A 16,248-nucleotide genomic window follows, 5' to 3' on the forward strand; every position below is an offset into this window, starting at 1 on the left:
CCAGTCCTCAGCCCGGAGGAGTTAGAGTAACGAAAGCTTTGGACTTGTTTTTCAGCTATTATGGTCAATATATTAAAGGTATTTATTTAAGAAAGTGCCTATCCTGCCAATCTTTCCCCATGAGCTCTATTTTGAACACACCCTATAATTACTGATATTACCCTGGCAAATATTCCCCGTGAAGTTTTCTCTACTGAGAGCCATGACTGTACTTGTCTGCTTCTCCACCTTACAATTATCACCAGGCAATAGTTATAGCTATACTATTATTATTTATGATATTTTATGCCCTACGAAGATCTATATGACATGTGCTCAAACTTCAGCCTCAGAGACAGAGGTCAGCCTGGCCGCCCCTTCTGCTCTGCTGTCCTGGCAGAGCTCACCCGCCCAGCCAGCGGCACCTCAGCCAGGAGCCCTGGCAGGGGGGGTTTGCAGGCCCTGGCAAAACTTCAGCTCAACATACCTGAACTTCCCATTGTGATTCCTTTCACAGTTTCCTGTTCCTGGCTGGTGCACATTTCAGGACTTCAGGTGTTTCAGGCTAGAACTGTGCATCCTTGATTCTTGCTGAGGCAAGGCAACTAAAGGAGTGCTTAATTATTCCAGATGGACCAGAGAGAACAGCACATTTATGCCTCATGCAAAACGAATAGACAGAACAGAATGAAAAACACTTCTTTGCCAATCATGGTCTAGACTTGAAATTTGGCACTGCAATACTTACAAACAAATGTAAATATTTTAATCTCACACTTCAGAAAGAAATTAAATAGATCTGTCTTGTAAGCACCTTTAGTTTTAATTATTTAAGATCAATACTAACCTAAATGCCTCTGCCCCTAACACGCATCTCCTCTCCAGGGTCATAGACCTTTCTTACTCTGAAATCACTGGCTTTCTCCACAAATACTGCAAACCAGTTTCCTCAGTATCATACGCATAAGGGCTATAAACTAATGAGCAGATCTAGGTTATGTAGAAAAAGTGTAGAAAGGAAACAAATGTTGAACGTCACATTTACATTAACTTCTCACAGTTCAAATGGCAATTTATCCACAACATAGTATGAATCATGCAGTAAGAAAAGGAGGAATCTCCAGTTTCTTTGATTTATTTGTCATACGGTTGACTGATGCCAGTATCAGTGGCTAAAAAAAAAGTTTAGACATCCAAAAGAAAGGAGAAGAGAGAGGAGGAAAAGGTCTAGCTTTCCACAAAATCCATTTCTTTTAAGATGATGAGCTCAAACCAAACCAGATCAAAGGCTGAGGACGAGCAGGTTCTTCTGTTCCTTCCGTGCTTGTCTCGTGGTCTGGCGCCAGCTGGGAACCAAGGGTATGGGACGGGTGGATGTGTTTTGTCTCTCTATATATGTATGTATGTAGGTATTAAAATATATGTACATACATACACATATATGCAAACAGAGACAGTCTTCCTAAAAAAATGCTCTTTGCAGTCCAGAGGCAGCAGAGTCACTGTGAAGGAAGAGCTGGGCAACATATGGCTGTAGAGTCTGCACTGGAAAAGTCACTGGCTAAACACACGCCGGCTGTTAGTTCTCTTTATTTTCATGAGGCGAAATAGGAGCTCTGCATAGAGTACAGCCTGTCAATGGGGTTTCCTACTCTAGCCTGCATGGAGTTAACTTCGGAAGAGGCAAGAAAACAGTCGCTCAAGCTAGTTAAAGAGGTATCACTGTCGATATCATGAAAAATGGAGTCGTTTCCTGCAAATGAAATGCACACGTTAGGCTGGATGCTGCGCAGCCGGGCAGGACACAGCACACACGGATGCTCACGTGCTGCAAGCTGCAGCCAGCAGGAACTCTCCTGCTCCTGGGCTCGCATGTTAGCACCCTTTGGCTACGAGGGTCTGACCTACAAGGAGGAGGGCTTGAAATCAACCCACAGGGGTCAGCCGGCAGCAATGCGCCCAAACCTGCCAGGGTTTAATTTCAATTTCAGTCAGCAGCACAAAACAGAGTCTTGGCTGACAACAGGAGCAGACAGTGCTGCGGAGGATCAGGGCCCCAGCACTCATGGGAGCACCAGGACTGTCAAGAAAGGTGGAACCAGGGTGCCCATGACAGGGAGTCATGGTCTAAGAGCCATAATCACACTGGTCTTCATATACACACAAGGCAAAATTCTACCAGTGTGACAGGACCCAGGAAGAGACCTAGTTTCCCTGGCCTCAAATGAGCTACAGCTGTAAAAATTCTCTCCTTTCAGAAAATCCCACTCTTTTAGGGCTGGTCTGGAACAGCACCTTGCATTTCCCTCAGCAACCAAGATTTCAGCTTACTTCAACACTGGAGGTACCAGAAAAAGCTCTAGCTCAAGTCCTGGGGGGGTCTGCAAAAGTGTTAGTCTGGTTCTTTTTCCTCACACACTCATTGGAAAGGGGTTTGTGCCATCCTCTGCACCCTTTTGGAGCACAGAACCTACTTCCCGAGGAGTTTCACTCAGAAAGCCAAGCAGACCAACAAAATCACAAGCCACCTAATGCTCCAGGGCACTTCATATGTCCTCAGCTCCTTACAGGACCTCCCAAACTTCCTGGCGTGCGCCATGGACTTGTCTCAGTGGCAAAAGTAATGACACAGACCCAGAGCAGATTTCCTGTTGGCCTGAGCACGCTGTGCTCGGGACAGTGATGCGCGAGTGAGCCTCTAAGTGCAGTGCTCCTGGTCAGCAGAAGGGAGGCTGAAACAGGCCCTTGTGGGCTACCCCAAGGCCGAGAATCACAGTCTGAAAAATCCTCTGGCATTCTTTTTAAATACCACACTGCAATTGTCCAGAGCCAATAATTGAGCATTTAGTGCTTGTAATGCTTTTGAGGTGGGGTCAAGCAATCGTGAAAGCAAACGTCATCTTGATTTGGGACAGAGAGTAAAACTATGCAGGAGAAATGTCCTGTGGTAACCCATCTCTTAGTAGCTCAAGAACTGTTCTTTAACAAATCCACGCATCCAATCTGAGTGGTCTTACAGGGCTGCTTATTCATTTTGTAATGAATAGATTACTTCTCTTTATTGAAGGCACTTTTTCCTCAAAGCTTCTAAGAAAAAAGGAAAAATTTGTGAGGGAGCTAGAATTTGGTACTGTTTATTTTTCAGTGTCTTGGACAGCGGTTTAAAAAAGTGGAGCTTAGAGAGGTGATGTTGCTTATTGTTTATCAGAATTATACTGTGAAATAGTTCTGAAAGGTGTCCAGAGCTTGAAATGAGCTCTGCTCTACCCCCTCATGTGTACAAGAAAACACACACATAAAACTGACTGGTACAAATTCCCTGGTACAAATCCCAGAAAAAATACTCTGAAAGCCAATAAAGCTGCTGCCCCTGTGGTGTGTGATCCAGCACACGGACCCAGCTACTTGGGATGTGGCAGAATGAGGCATGCCTTACCATAGGGGTTCATGTGGTCGCCTGGCATTTGTGGAGGGGTAAGACCCTGCTGAAATGGGTCTGTGCCATAACTGCTTTGCTCCATTGCTACAATCTGCTGCTGTGGTGGTGCAAGTGGTGTGTAAGATGTCATCATCCCTTCCATTCGGTTGGACATTACTTCTGCAAAGCAAAGAGGAGGAGCAGTTACTGCTGGGGAACAGGGAACAGGGCAGAATCAGTGGCAACAATGAACCCTAGCAAATGCAGTCAGGGGTATCCTGTCAGTCAGAGAAACTTTCCAAATTTTGTCTGAGCGTAGAGCCCTGACCAATAAGCTGAAAGACTTGTAATTTCTACGTAATTTCTGGAGCTCCTTGGTCCTGGACCTTATCCTGCCAAAGTCCATATACTCTGTCTGACAGAGCCCAGTTATTCTCTAACTTCTGCTGGTCCCAGTTTTTCTGCTCTGGGTAAAGCTGAGGATTCGAGGCTGCAAGGTCTTAGGAGCTGGAGATGCTCAAGAGTAGCCACAGAGCAGCAGAGCAAGTTCCAGTGCCCGTGTGCAGTGCCTGCCCCAGGGTCCAGACACCTGGGGGCCCAGGAGGGGCTCTCCATGCCTTGGCTGGGGCAGTAATGCTGATTCCCAGTGCCTGTGCAGATTCCCAGCTGAGCACTGTGCCCCTCACTGCAGAAGAAAACAAACTGGAGGATCTGTCTGCAGCAAGCCTCCTGGGGATTTCCTCCGGTGCAGACACCTCCACGTGGCACATTTCTACTAGAAACGAGGCAACAGCTTCTGCATGAGCACCTCTGGGCTCTGATCCCACCAGGTGAACTTGGGGTAACCTGGCGTGGGCACTCAAGCACACCTTTGTGTCCTCCCACTGCTGATGGCACACGTCACCCACAGCCCAGCACGCGCCCTGGGTCGCTGTGCTGAAGTGTCATCTGGGAATGGCACTTGCAGACAACTGCAGATTCTTTCTCTCTCACTTTGCTTTTCCACAAATCCCCTACCTTGCCCTAGTCGCTGCGAGTTCTGTTGCTCCTGCTGCTGTTGGTGCCTTCGTGCTAGCTTTTTCATCTGAAAAAAGGCAGAAGAACAGAACAATCTCGTAGCTCCAAATGCAACAATTTTGTTTCCTTACAAAACTCTCTGCAAACGTCTTATCAGTTAACACAGACCATTTATAATTATGCACACACTGTTGTGGGTTCAGTTTCTCTAAGCTTAAACACTTCAGTTTCCAGTTCAGATTTGCATGCAAAATTTACTCCCGACCCTGAGTTGCTCTGAGCATATGAATTTAATGTCTGTGTTTGGAAGTTGCCTTTCTAGTGGATGTAGAGAGCAGAGCAGGCAGAACACACAGAGCTCAGCTGTGGGACTTCTGCAGTGTGAGCTGCAGCCAGGGCAAGAGCCCAAGTTGAGGCACAGCCTGCATTTGACTTTTGAGAATGTGACAAACAGCCTACCTTTGCTCTTTGGTTTTGAAACCAGACTTGGACGACTCGCACGCTGAGCCCTGTTTCAGCTGCCAGTGTTTCTCTGACCTGCAGGAGGAAATGCTTAATGATGCAGTTTTTCATAAGTTAAAAAAAAAAAAACAACCCAAAAAACCACTAATCAGTTTTGTTAGGAGGAATGTTTGTACTTACAACAAAAACTGCATGTATGGAATTACTTTTAAAAATTCATCATACTTTTGCATAGTGTTGTCAAGTTCTGCCCCTGATGGCACTACCAGTTCTGTAACTACTGAACAAAGAGTCTGAGCTGAGGAAAATGACACTAAATTTTACCCATAAAAGACTTCTGTGCAAAAAGAGTGCTCTGCTTTCGCCCCAGGAGAGCTCCTATTGCCCCAGGAAGGGGCAGGGCTGTCTGCGGCTGTGGCCTGGTGTCAGGGCTGACCTGGTCCCTGCTGAAGCACCTACCTTCCTGCAGGGCTTAGAGGACACTTCAAAGGACGCTTTGAACGCTCGTCTCTGCTGTGTGGTAAGTATTGTCCGTGGTCGTTTGGGTCTTCTTGGGTCCTTCCCATCATCGCTTCCTTTTCCTTGGGTTACTTGGCCTTTGGTGGGCTTAACATCTCCATCTTCATCATCACTTTTGACTGGTGAAAAAAGGATATATAATTGCACTTGTTCCACCAAGAAAACAGGATGTCTGAGAACTGCTCTTCAGTCAACAGGTTCAACTATTGTCCCATGGTTATTTGAATACCTAAAGCAGCAGTGGGCAGGAAGAGACTATCTTAGATCTGTGTGCCCTGCCTAAATCAAATGCCACAAAAGCATAAAAATGTTTTCAATTTTTAATTGAGGACGTGGGACTGATCAGGGGATGGGTCAGTATTTCCAGGAACTGGGCACAGAGACACTTTGTGCCTTTCCAGCACCTCTTGGTCCCATGGGCTCACCTGCCTCAGTCTCAGCACCAGATAAACACCTTTACCTTCACAGCTGAACTCCAGCTTCTCCTGAAGCATTACCTGCAGACAAATTCTACTGCCTCCACTGCTGCAGCAGCAAAACAGCATAAAGCAAGTGTCACTCAAGTATCTCAAAGGCCATCTAACTGAATATAGTACAGATTCCAGTTATTGAATACAGTTTTGAATGTTTTGAAGCTCCAGCAATAATATTAAATAGAATCTTTATCATCTCATTTCTACTTCCCACAGAAAACATCAGTAAACTTCCTCTGTGCATTAAAATGTGTCTGTATGTACAAGCACAAACTTCTCTTTTTCAGTAAATGTATATAAGTATCTATGTGCTTGTGTAGACCAAAGAGATTCTTTGTATTTTCTATAATTAAATTCTGAATACTCATACAATCTGGTGATATTACATGTGTTAGTATATTGTCCTGGGAAATCTCAAGCATAGTGGCAAAGGTTGATGGGTAAATACACATTTTGTTGAGAAAATCAACTTTTCAACTCAGCATATTTTATTTGACCAGATTACTGATTTTTCTTCCAGAAAAATCTATCACATTATTGCAAGGACTTCAACATGAAGAAGAACATGAATTTTTTTATATACTGAAAGACTACATTTGGGGAATCAACAAATTAGATTTTAATTCATTTTAGGGTCTGATTATTATGCACCTAGCAGTCTAATTACCTTTTACTTTAATAAGCATCTTTGGCCTAATGATTAAAGGGAAGTTCAGTCATTTTAATAACCATGACATTATTAACTTTCCAGCATGCCATTTCTAAGGAAAGGTTTGTGAGGATTAATACTGCTCATTGGAGAGTTACTTTTGTGTCCAGTGGATAAATATTTGATTGAAGCAGGACACATTCTCAGCCAGGGCTCTGCAGACTGTGTGCTCTCACGCAGACCCCTGGGAGATCAGTGTTTTCACTGCGTTAGACAATGGGAGACAAACAACTTGTTTAATTTGTCAGCTTGTTTTTCAGGTTTGGGTTTGACTAACAGAGAATAATGAGGGGAAAAAAGCATCTCCAGGACTAAGAAACTCCCTTTTGTGCCAAAGGGAAATGAAATTGAAGCCAAGACCAGTTTGTGCTACCGTGGTAGCTGCTCACTGCAGATGACAAGTCAGTCTGGTCCCAAAGAGGAGCCCACCCCTGCTCAGAGCTGATGCCAAATGCAGCTGCCAGCAGCGCCTGTGTGAATGAGGACAGCAGTGGGGAAAGTGCCTGTGACCAGCCCCAGCTAGGGACAGCAGTGGGGAAAGTGCCTGTGACCAGCCCCAGTGTGGGGACAGCAGTGGGGAAAGTGCCTGTGACCAGCCCCAGTGTGGGGACAGCAGTGGGGAAAGTGCCTGTGACCAGCCCCAGCTGGGGACAGCAGTGGGGAAAGGTTCCTGTGACCAGCCCCAGCGTGGGGACAGCAGTGGGGAAAGGTTCCTGTGACCAGCCCCAGTGTGGGGACAGCAGTGGGGAAAGGTTCCTGTGACCAGCTCCAGTGTGGGGCAGCCTCACACCAGCTGGGCAAGGGGGTGTGCTGGACACAGGCAGGTGCATTAGAGATCAAGGATAATTTCTGCTACCAGTTAAAATAGAGTAACACATTTTCCCATAAACCAGAGGCAAATATATAATTTGTACATGTAATGGAATGGTAACTGTTGATTTTCTTTTATATTTTCTTGGAAAACAAGCGTGCAATTATAATGGCACAAAGCCACATCTCAGTTACTTTCAGATTCTCTTCAGTACTTCTGTGTTGCACTTGCGATCTTTTTTAAAGATACTATTTGTAATTGGCAGAGAGATTCCTCTTGAAAATCATATCATTGCTCTGCCTCTTTTCCTAGTTTAGAGCTGAAATTGCATGTGAAGAAGATCCCCTGAAAAAGAAGTGAAGTGGACTGAAGAGTGCCTATGGAGAACAGCATACTGATACTTCACTTGAGAGAGACCGTGGGTAGCTAAAGTCAGTCTGATTCATGCTGTATGATCTTACAGAAAAACACATGGATGAAAGCAGAAAGATTTTGTCTTTTACTAAGCAGGAGGTTAAGGAAGGGAGTCAGGTTAGGGAAAGCAGACTGCCAGTAGGAATGTTTTCAGCTGTGCCTGAAAATTTGCATGGGTGGCACATGCATATAGATGAAGTGGATGTGAAAATGGATGCACTTTTCTACACAAAAGCTCTACAGACCCATGCAGCTTTTCCAGTCAGAGCAGGTGTGGGAAAAGCTCACCTGAGTCTGAGTCGTCTGGGCTGACTGAGCTCAACAAGTCTTTCTCTTTCTCATAGTCACTTTTGCAGAGCAGCTGCCCTTCCTTGAGGACAAACTCGTCCCCTTTCCTCAGCTGGCGCTCGCAGACGCAGCAGCAGAAGCAGCTCAGGTGGTACACGCACTCCAGGGCGCGCATCACGAACTCCGTCGGCGCGATCTTCTCCATGCAGCCGCTGCACTTGGCAGCAAACAGCCTGCAAGGGAGAGGCAGCACAGTCAAGGGAGCATCAGATCACACCCCACGTGGATCTAAATCCAGCCGTGTCTGCACAGATCAGCCTGGCTCACGCTGCTGCACACGGCAAGACTTGCATCCTTAGGCTTGGAAATAGCATGGGCATGCAATTTTTTCAACTCTCAATTCCTTTGGTCTTGAGATTCCCTATATCACCTTTCCTGGCCAAAGCCCCCTAAGATCTATCCTTATCTTATTGGTTTCTTTCTTTTCAAAATGAGAAACAAAAGGGAGCTCCCGAAGTTGGATAATTGCTTAAACACAAATGTATTTCAATTCACCTTTTAGAGGAAGGACCAGCTCATGCTTTGTTTTATGCAGGGTCTCTGGTTTCAGTACTTAAGCCCTATTCTGAACAGACTTTCCATTTTTGGTATTGTCTGTCTCTGAGGAGGCTGACATGAAAACTTTGTGCTTTTGCTGAGGCAAAGTCAGCACGTGTGCATACACACATGATTGTACACATGCAATCAATAAAGAGAGGAGTGAAATAACACAGCTTTTCTTTGGATGTTGAGTTATTCCAGAACAACCTGTCTCTGAAGGAAGTACCGTGCATTTTAAATAGTGTGAAACATCCTTTGGCAGAGATAGGCAGTGATACAATCTGTCAAATTACCAGTATAATCACAGACCCTAGAACACACACTGCACCCAGACTAGTTCTTATTAATGCTCTGTAAACCCTGTCTTTCATCCATCATTAATTTTCTAGGTTTAAGTTAGAATTATTTAGATTAATTTTATTTTGCTTTCCTAATGGCAACTGGGAATCTCCTTAAGTGAGATTTCAGAAAAGGGCTGCCTCAAATAAAGACGGATTGCTGTTACATCCCTGTGTCACATGGTGTGCTGGCGATTTGAAATTCAGTGTCTTTTATGGCAATACATCACAGTGCAAGGTGCATGAACATTTACATTTCAGCAAGGAAATGAACACCACTGCACCAGTGTGCTCACAGAAAAAAAAAATTAGATTCTACCTTTTAGCATGGGGTATGCTGACTTTTTTCTGTCATCAAAATTATAATTTTTCACAAAAAAAGGCAATTCTCTGTGAGTTTAGAAGGCTAAGGCTGTGGTAGTTATTAATTCCTCCAGAGCCTCCATTTTGTCTGAGCTGAGAAGTGCAGGAAAATGGCAGTACGAGCCCTCGGCAAAGGGCTGGAGTCAGAGTGGGCAGGAGTTAAAAGCAAATGTCAGTATGGTGGCACACAGCATCCAGAAATGGCTGAGACGGGCACTGGGGCGTTCCCTGGCTGCACCTGGGAGTGACCACACCTGTGCACACCTTTGCACAACCACAACCTCAAGGTAACAGCCGTGCAAGGTGGACTAGTGGCTCTTCTTCAGGTCTGTAATGAATTCAACTGATCAAAAGGAAACTGATGCCACCCAGGACCCCGGGCACTGCCATGAACAGGATGGCTTATTCCATACGCTCCGTTTGCTTTGTCGGCAAGGTTTTCCTTACAATGCTTTAGCCAGCAAATTCCTAGGCAGAAAATATTTTTATCTCTGCACAATTTTATATCTGAAAGGATTAACACACAAAGAGGGGAGGGAAAAAAAAAAGGTGCAGTACAATAGTTGTTTCTGTTTAACTGCTTAAACTTATTTGACTCACTTAACCAAGCCTGGCCTCTCTGTCCGAGGGCATGCCCTCAGGACGGGCACACCTGGAGACCTCAGGAGGGGCAGAGCTGATGCGAAGGCTCTGTCCCGCCACGTCCCTGCACTCTCCCGTCCCCGCCGGCCGCGGGAGGCACGGGCTGGCCCCGAGGTGCCGATGCCCGGGCAGGGAAGGGCTGGCCCCGAGGTGCCGATGCCCGGGAGGCACGGGCTGGCCCCGAGGTGCCGATGCCCGGGCAGGGACGGGCTGGCCCCGAGGTGCCGATGCCCGGGCAGGGACGGGCTGGCCCCGAGGTGCCGATGCCCGGGAGGCACGGGCTGGCCCCGAGGTGCCGATGCCCGGGCAGGGACGGGCTGGCCCCGAGGTGCCGCTCCCCGGCCGCACCGGGAGCGCGCCCACGGCGGGCCGGGCACAGCGCGGCCGCGCTGGGGATCGCTCGCACACGGCTCCGGGGAGCCCGGCCGGCCGCCGCCGCCGCGGGCAGGTGCCCACCTCCCCTCTGCGGCCGGGGAGAACGCGGAGCCTTCCCCGGGAGGGCTCTGCCGCCGGGGAGCGGAGAGGAGGCAGAGGCAGCCGGAGCTGCCGGGCGCTGCGGCCCCCGGGCGGGGCTGCGATCGCTCCGGGATGGGCTGCGGCTGCTTCCAGCTGTCTCCCAAGCAGACCGCACAATACGCCACCGTCCAGTGGCAGTGAAAACACAAATGCAACACAGTTTACAGACAATTTCAAGGAGACAAGCTCAGGAAAGCATAAATCCCCTGCACCTTCCCTCGAACAGGGACACGAGGATAACCTCCTCGTCCCGCGGAGCCTGTTGTTTCCCTGACCTGCACCTTTGCTGTCACACTGCCTTAGTGGTTGTGGTTTTTCTTTTTCTTCAAAATTAATATATCTAACATGAATAGAAATATACTTTGTGTTATTTACTGGCAACCGACTATTCCTGTAAAGATGGTGCTTTTGCAACAGCGCTTCCCAAGGCAGCCTTTTAGCTATAACGAATTACACTGTCATCAGTGTAGATTAACTCATTCAAATGAACATTAAATTGCCCTGACAATACTGCATGGACTTCATATCCTGAATTTAACTCTTGTCAAGAAAATTCCCTCCCCTGTACACAGGTACTCTGTATTATAACATGCGTTCACACAAATACACACGCACACACACACAGAGCAGAGTGTTGGATTGAATTCTGAGATTATAAAATTTTCATTAAACCTATCTTATAGGGTGTTTATAGGTATTTTTTCAGCTTCCCAAGAGGAACACAAGGTTATGCACTCTTTTTGCACAAGGCAATCTCACAACAGGAAACTAATCTTGACAAATGACCAGACTTTGATAGCTGTGATCTAAACCACTGCTCGTTAGACTGTTCATTTTATAAACGAATGGTAATAAACCTGTTGGGAAGTGTAGGATAGCAGGAATACTTTACAGATCACCCCCTTACAGGTTTCAATCAAAGCCATAAATTTGAAGGGGAGCACACAGATATTCTGTGCTGAGACAAAGACTTTGTCCCACACCAACCACATTTAAAGGAATATTTTTTTTGCTTTCTATACCTTTTAGAAATACTTTGCGTAACTCTGGCTTTTTACTCCCATGGCTGATTATCTCCAGGTCTCTAAAGCTAATGTCAAACCTCAAAATCCTTGGATGTGTTAAAGTATGTGGAGAGTGGAAATCAAATGCCTTTATTAGAAGCCGCAGGAAATCTCCGACTCCTAAGCACAACGAAAACATTCCAGAGAAAATCGTTCAAAGAGGACAAAGAAGAAAAGCAGAACAAGAAAACCTTGTTTTGAATCAATGATTGCGGAGTTTTATAAATAAATTCTGTTGCCTGGACAATTTTGAAAGACAACTCAATAGGTTTAGGAGTTTTTAAGTGTGTTTGCCTGTATGCCTGGAACACTTGGGGGACTCAGCCAAGCTAAAGCTCAGAACAATGGCCTGTCTGTCCATCAGAGTATTTACAATAAATGCTGTGAAGCAACTTTACAGTACTAGATAATCAAAAAGTCTTTGCCAGCCAAAACTGTGTGAACTTAAATTAATTTTGCATATGTATCAGGGCAATGCAAATGCTAAGACATGTCCTGACTTTAACCAGTAGATGAAAATGTTCACCAGCGGAAGAGGCCATAAAGATTTTATTTGTTAGGATATCCCTGAGAAGGCAGGCTGGATCAGTAATCCTTAGAAACAACCACAGTTACATGATCCACTGTGCCTTCCTGCATGGCACAGCCATCTGGAGTGCAACTCGGAGCCCTGATTTATTATATCCCGCGCGGTTATCTCACAGTACGTCTGACCCTGCTTTGCTCTGAGAATCCCGGCTCTGCTGTTTACTCTCCTGGTGCCCTGACAACCCACCCTTTACCTTTCTGTGCTCAGCCAGGTCCTTCATTTCCTCCTGTCTGTGAGCAAATAGATTTTAATTGTTTTATTATAACTAATTTAATCTGTGCTGAGAGATGTCCGTGTGCAGTGTGAAATTTGCCGTTCACATTAAGAGTGGTTCAAGAGGTTTGTTATACAGGACAAAGGTAGAAAAATCGACTAATTCAGTCAGGTTGTTTATTTACTGGGCCTCTGCCATGAAGCAGTAAATAGGAAGTTATTAAGCTGTGTTTGATGTATGCAAGAGGACAGATGCTGCTGCCTACCTATCAGAGACTTTCAGTCATTTCCCTTTCTGTGCTATTCTGACATTTTGTGTTGCAGCAACCACAGCAGATACCTGGCTTTTCTTTATTTAATAAACATGCAAAGGTGGGGGTCACGACTTGTGTAAGTACTCCTGGTGCAGTCTCTTCATGTGACATTTTCCCCTCTGCTGGGACATCCCTGCTGGCCTGCTCTGACGCTGGACGCTTGCTCCACACTCCTGTGCCACGAAACAGGGCAGAGCCAGAGTAAAACACAGCATGTTTTTCACACAACTGAGTCTTATTAAGAAAAGAGATTAAATTACTAATGAAAGATAGCTGTTCCTTGCTCTTTGGGATAAATTTTGGTATTCTTTCTTTAGATGACATAGAATTGGAAAAACAGTATGCATGGGGTTATTCCAGCACAGGACTTGAATATTTTTTGTAGTGCCTTACAGTTCACTCAATTCAGAATACACAAAACATCCTGAATGCAGTAAAGCAGAACAGGTATATTATAAATTTATTATTTGAAACCCCCCACCCCCTTAAAAATGAAATAAACCATTTACCATATTTTCCCTGCAGACTAAATAATTACATAGTTTATTAAAGCAAATTTCATAGCTGAAACTTCAGTATAAGAAAGATAATTCCCTTTCATCAAGTCGTAATAAAACGTGCAAAATTTTAAAGTTTCTAGAAAAAAACCTGTAATATTTAGAGAGAAACTAAAACAAAGAAACCTTTTTATTCTTCAGGGAGAACTGAAGAAAATGTTTATTAACCCTCTATCCACAGGTGCTGTAGTATGAACACCAGCTACTGGTGAAAGCATGTGTTAAATCTGCATTTCACAATGTGGATTTAGACTCACAAATTACATATTGCCTATCTTGGTAGTGAATGACTTTTTCTTCATGTAAATATTTTACCTGTATTTCCATGAGGAGTGTTGTACTCCCCTGCCAAGACAAGCTGATGGCTAAAAAACCATAGGGAGCACCAATTCTGCCATGCCAACTCTTGCTGTGAAGCTGGAGGGACTTTGGCTGTGGGCAGGGTCAGAGCCACTGTGCCCACCTCGAACCTGTGCCCACCAGCAGCTCTGGGGTGCAACTGGGATGCTTAGACAAAAGCACAAAGACACACAGAATTTAGAGCTCAAAGCCTAATGCAACTTGCTCAAGTGGGACCAGAATGACCTAAATAGTTACATCCCCCTTAACTATAAAGTACAACATAAAATGCAAAGTGCAGAGCAGTTTCTCGCTTTGAGCAGAATGTGACACAATGAATTCTTCTCTTTGCTTAATTTTCATCCCCTAATTGACCACTTTGTTCAACTGTCTTCCATCACTGCCATGCTGTTCTATTTTACAGCATTTTTCCATACAACACTTTGATGGGAAAATTTATGAAGAATAGAATTATTGCTGTTAGAAGGGAATTAAAACAATTTTTCATTTACAAAGTCACTGATATTGCTCTACTGTGCTCCACCTTTGGGAATCCAATTGCTCTTCTCAGCTACTCCCATTCCTCTTTATAGCACAGCAATTGCACTGTACAGATTATGGCTGCAATTTTCTCCTAATCTTTTCTGTAGAACAGAAACTGTTATAAAAGTTAAGGGCACCAATTGAATTGATAAAGCTCGGGCTGCAATTAGGAAGACTTAATGAATTACCAAAATATGTGATTTTGCTAGAGGTATATTTCTAGGCAGTGCAAACATTTGTGAGATAACGTTAGTTTTGTCCATGAGTTTCAAAGAGGCTAAATGGGCTTCTGCTGCTTTTTGCATTCCCCAAATCACACTGATGGGCTGTAAAAACATTGTATTTCTCGGGGCATTTGTGCTTCTGCCACAGCTCTACCTAGCTGGGGGGGTTGGTCACCAAAACAAAATGGGCAGTCCTTTTTTTTTCCCTTTGGATTTTTATTCAGATATTTACAGAAATTTAATTAAATCCACCTCCATCTTCTCCCTCTGCACCCTCGCCAGGATCCAGTGGGTGAAGTGGCCTGTGGAGGGGCCCAGAGGAACAGCTGGGATGCTGGCTCCAGTCTCTGCACTGACAGACATCTTATCCTGCTTGTTCGCTAAATAGCACACTGAATTTACATCACCAACAACACAGGGAAAATCTTCTAATGCAATTTTTATATGAGATTTCACCCTAAAGGCCCCATAAGCAGGGAAATTGTACTGTTGTGATTCACTGGCCTGGTCTTCACTTTTACAGAAAAAAAATAATCGTGTCAAAGCAATTCAAATGTAATTCCTAAGTTATTTCTTGGCTGGCAAGAATGACTTAGGGAAAGAATTTACACAAGGCTTTCCTCACAACTAAGAGCACGGAGAGGAAGAAATGTTATTTGCCAGTATAAAACAAAATCACTTCCTGTGCCTGCTGCAGTGATGCTGGTGGAGAGCTTGTGCCCAAACTCATCAGCACAGCCAATTTAGCAACTGATTTGCAAGGGAAAGATACCTTAGTCCTGTGGTGTTAATGTCTTTGCAGTGGGGGGTCTATTGCCAGCTTCTCCAAACTCATCAACACAATCTATTATTAATACCCAGAAAGGCTTTATAGTATCTTTATAGCACAAGGCAATGAAAGCTCTGTGGTGTAATCTGTTATCTATATTGCAAAAACATGTGAAATAAAACAAAACATAGACACTTCATAAACAAAATGTTTCATCTATTATATCTCTCTGCCTCCCCTGTATATAAAGCAGTGGGGTGCAGGAAAGGCATTCAGAGAGATTTGCTGTTAGATGTAGCAGGGGCTCCTTTTAAAATTCTATTTGTATTGTGACAAATTTTACGCTGAATGAAAATTTCTGCTTCTTTCACCGAGATAGAAGTATTTGAATATTTGCAACATTAGGCTGTGTTCTGTCGGTAGAGCAAAGGGGGTGAGGTGTAAAATGCAGGTTCTAGACTGCTGCAGGAAAGCCCTGACCAAGGGACGAGCTGGAGGAGTCAGCTGCCGCAGGGCGAGGGGGGCACGGCCTGGGGCAGGGCCAGGTGGAGGTGCCAGGGCACTGCCATGGCATGAGCTAAGGAATTTGTCTCCCTAAGCAGCAGCAAAACCAAGTGCCCACTGGAGGCAGTTATTTCTCTGGAAAGCACTCAAGAACAGAATTTGAGCAAAGTTGGATATTTTCTTCTACTATTGATAAGCATGACAAGATTTAATAAGAAAAGCCCAGAATTTCCCTACTTTTAGTCCCTAGGAACAGACACAGTTAGAGACATCATTGAACAGCAAATAAATAAATACACAGTTTAAACCCAAGAAGGTTTTGTTTCAAATAAACAGATTGTGGCAAAGGGGGAACAGAGAGGGAAGCATGAGCAGGTTTGTGTACTTGGTGCATGTATGTTTGCAATACAGTAAGAACAAAAAAAAAGTCCTCAACATAGGGCTGTGTCTTATTTCCCAGATGCCTTTTTATGTTCTTTGCCGGTTGAAAATAAATTGTTCTTTTGTAGTATTTGTCTTTTCAGTCCAACTGTCAGCTATTATTTTTCTATTTCCTCTTTTTGTCACTTTGCATTATTTTTGG

General features: G+C 44.8%; 1 protein-coding gene across 1 annotated transcript in view; it reads right to left on the bottom strand.

Moving 5' to 3' along the window:
• Positions 1-1,098: 1,098 nt before the first annotated feature.
• The window catches only part of LMX1B (LIM homeobox transcription factor 1 beta), an 83,352-nt gene continuing 68,202 nt past the window's right edge, over positions 1,099-16,248 (bottom strand). Inside the window, exons 3-8 of the mRNA XM_059864926.1 lie at positions 8,091-8,323; positions 5,336-5,514; positions 4,874-4,951; positions 4,415-4,481; positions 3,416-3,577; positions 1,099-1,732 (exon numbers count right to left, since the gene is read on the bottom strand). Coding sequence (XP_059720909.1) covers positions 1,575-1,732; positions 3,416-3,577; positions 4,415-4,481; positions 4,874-4,951; positions 5,336-5,514; positions 8,091-8,323 — 877 coding nt within the window. The 3' untranslated portion in view covers positions 1,099-1,574. The remainder of the gene's footprint in view (positions 1,733-3,415; positions 3,578-4,414; positions 4,482-4,873; positions 4,952-5,335; positions 5,515-8,090; positions 8,324-16,248) is intronic.

Source organism: Haemorhous mexicanus, chromosome 21, assembly GCF_027477595.1.
Source record: "Haemorhous mexicanus isolate bHaeMex1 chromosome 21, bHaeMex1.pri, whole genome shotgun sequence".
NCBI lineage: Eukaryota > Metazoa > Chordata > Aves > Passeriformes > Fringillidae > Haemorhous > Haemorhous mexicanus.